Consider the following 3,422-nt stretch of genomic DNA (forward strand, 5'->3'; position numbering starts at 1 on the left):
GATGTAGGAATAAGGAATGGCACATAATACATAGCATAAGGAATAACACATAAGGAATTCATTCTGTTTACTTTTTATGGTAAATTTCAGTTAAGGACCATCTTTTAAAGCTCCCTATTTGACGTTAATATATTCAGTAATACTACTACCTTAACCTACAGGTAAGTAACGATATTTTTTGACACCCTCGCTGGTACACCTTACTGCGTCTCACGAGTCTGAGGCGCATCCGTAAAATGCTGACTTTGCTGAGCTAACTAGATTAAACCGGCCCTCACTCACTCACGTTCATCTCACTCACAACCTCACGTCCCGATTCGTTCAATCATAAATTCCACTCACACCAGGGATAATTGCTTGACTCGTGACTCTCTCCCTGGGTCGATCCGAAAGTTAAGTGTACATGGATTTACAACTTTACGCCGGTAAGATCTTTATAAGGTGTATTTGGCCGTGCAGTATGATTTGGTTACGCACAGGACTACACGGTTCTAATCATTGCAATGGAAAATGAAAGTGATTTAAGCCAAGATTAAAGAAATGTATGGTGACATCTGACCGACTGGGAAAGTCACTGTAATTCATTTCCTTAGATATTGTGTAATTCTGTAGCCTCGCGGTCTTGTGCGGTTCTAGATATGCTGATGACATTACTTTGTGACCATGGTCTTGGCTTCTAAAATACCTACGGGAAATTACCTTACAGCGGGGTGATTTCAACTCAGTGCCACACTGGAAATATGAAAACACCTGTGCCGTTTATCTCTTGCCGATGTCCTATATCTGTATGTTTGGATAAAAGCAGGTGTGAGTAAATGACTTTCTTCGAATATGATAAAAAGTTTTAAAAATGGTTGGTAATGTTTACTCTCTGGGTTTGTCAAAAAATGCAGTGCTTCACAACAGGGATAGGCTTATTATCACCTTCAGTATCTTTTAACAGACAGCTCTTTATCATATACTCAGTTAATAGCTTGGCATGTATATTATCATACATCTTCTAATTACCCGCGATTAAAATCTGTAACAACAAATAATCCAGAAGCTAAACGCCAGACTTTCGCGATCAGAGATAAAAATTACACAATTTAACAAGTATATAATGTTAAAAAAAAAAAAAAAAAAAAAAAAAAAACGACGCAGTAATCTAAAGGGTGTGACTGGATGGTTGCGTGCTTGGGATTTTTTTTTTTTTTTATCACCACCATGTTTAGTTGTATTTTTTTTTCCACGTTATTATTGTGAATTATAAAGATATACAATCTAAACTCTGAAATATAAGTTATATATAATCAATACAACTTGTAAAGGTAGAACTAGAGACATTCCTTACTACGAACCTCTAAGTCTCCTGCTTCACCATATATCATTAATAAAGAATTTTAAGAACATGAAGATGATAATGTGTCCAGATATGAAAAAGCAAAACAGCTCAAAACAAAAGGAAAACCTATGTTAATAGTCTACCCGTTTTAGACGGACGATATTATATTTAATTTACCCCTTAAAATATCACCATATTCTTACGTTTTCTATGGCGGCCATTGAAATATCAAATAAATACCTAATAAATAAGAAAATACATAAAGTTAAAACATATACAATGAAATTTATTTAAAAACAATTCACGTTATATACCACAGATGATAATAATAACAAATGCAACCATTGATTTATTTTTAATACGCATTACAAATGAAATCACTATAGTCCTTGATATAGTTGTTTACATTTGGAGGATGAGAAGAAGGCGAGCGAGGAGTTGACATCCATTTCCTCCTTCTACTTCTCTAATTTACTCAATGAAAAGGTGATGCTCGACCTGTAAGGGACGCGATGGAGAGGGACTTGCCGAGCGACAGGTTCATGGAACTCGACGCTGGCGATGATGACGCTTTGCTCATCCAGAGAATTGATTCCAATGAGATCATCTATTGTCCACCCAAGAGGAAGTATAAGGTGAATTGTAGGCCTACGCTTTCGTTTAGGCCGGTTCTGGGGTTCGTTTTGTTGGGAGTTGACGGTGTGGAGGGAGGGACTGTGTGATTGGTATGGTCGGTGTTGTTTCTCGTTGTCTGAGTGGTGATCTTGATGGTATTTCATGGATTTTGATGGTGTGTTGTTTTTGTTGATATTGTTTTCTACCTGTTGTTCTCGCCTTATTTATTGTGTTATTTAAAGTCGTTATACACTAATACAAAGAAATATTCATTTGACATAATTTACCCCTTGAAGAGTTATTGGAAAACTATGTACCAAAGTCTCAGATTGACATTAGGAACTGTGTTCTTAATATGAAAATAATTGTCTAGATTCTGCTTTGGCTTAAAGCTAATGGAAAGAGATTTGAAGCTGTGAAAAACCATGAAAGCTACTGTTAACAAAACAAATTTTTTTTAAACTAAAATAGTGATGTACTGTTGACAGGGAAGTGACTGTCATTTGATATATTGCCCAAGAATTATGGTTGACGTCGTGGCAGTCTCTTTTACGTAGGCCTTTACTTAGCTACTCCCATACATGATGCTGATTTTGATTTCAGTCCAGAAAGTCAATATGTCAATATGATGGTTGATATTAAACAATAAAATATATGATATTACTATGAATCTATTATTTAGTACCTATACATGTTTATTAAGACCCTGCAGTGGCTTTTAGAATGAAGATTGTCAATTTTTCTTTTATTTTTATTAATTATGTCTCCATGTGAATCTTGCTGTGATATGTGGTGCCAAACCTACAGTTCAGCATAATTGAGGAGCATTTCTAGATAAATGCTGCATTTTCCACAATTCATACTAGAGGAAAAGCCAGCAGATCTCCGTTAGTAAGATTTAGTATGGCCTAGTTCCTTACTTGACAGAAAATTGTTAGAGAAGTTGTACGCTCTATCATGCCAGAGTAAATGAGGTGAATGTTTAATGGCCTTTGCCAGAGCACCTACAGGCGAGGAGGTCATGCCAAGTACAAGACCTGTGCTGATGGAGAAGTGTCTTTTAAACATTTATCATTTATCTGTGTGGTTGAAGTTATTGACTAAGTTCTTGTAAAATATAATACTGTGAATTAGATGACATTAAGTAGTACAGTAAAACAGCTATGATATGTTAATTAATTGTATTATGCAGCAGTAGGAAGGAATATACTGGATGTATAGAATGGGAGACTACACTAAGTCATAGTTCCAGGAAAGAGATTATACATTATATTTATGCACTCTTCTGTTGGAGAAAAAACAGCAGCATTTAGATGAAATTAAGTGAACAGACAACCCTGAAAAAATGTAAAGTATGCTTTAAATTTTCAAGGTGTGGTTAATAACAGATAATAAAATTTTATTCTGTATTTTTCTGAAGTATATTGAAATTTTCACCTTTGTCTTACAGCTGGTTGGGAAATATGTTATGGGAGATAAGCTG

At 35.2% G+C, this 3,422-nt stretch overlaps 1 protein-coding gene across 1 annotated transcript in view; it reads left to right on the top strand.

The window, feature by feature from the left end:
* The first annotated feature begins 1,722 nt into the window (after positions 1-1,722).
* LOC119584004 (serine/threonine-protein kinase stk11-like) overlaps positions 1,723-3,422 on the top strand; it is a 20,772-nt gene continuing 19,072 nt past the window's right edge. The window contains exons 1-2 of the mRNA XM_037932667.1: positions 1,723-1,959; positions 3,390-3,422. The exon at positions 3,390-3,422 is cut by the window's right edge and continues 207 nt beyond it. Coding sequence (XP_037788595.1) covers positions 1,837-1,959; positions 3,390-3,422 — 156 coding nt within the window. The 5' untranslated portion in view covers positions 1,723-1,836. The remainder of the gene's footprint in view (positions 1,960-3,389) is intronic.

The sequence above is a fragment of the Penaeus monodon genome, chromosome 1 (genome assembly GCF_015228065.2).
Source record: "Penaeus monodon isolate SGIC_2016 chromosome 1, NSTDA_Pmon_1, whole genome shotgun sequence".
Taxonomy (NCBI): Eukaryota; Metazoa; Arthropoda; class Malacostraca; order Decapoda; family Penaeidae; genus Penaeus; species Penaeus monodon.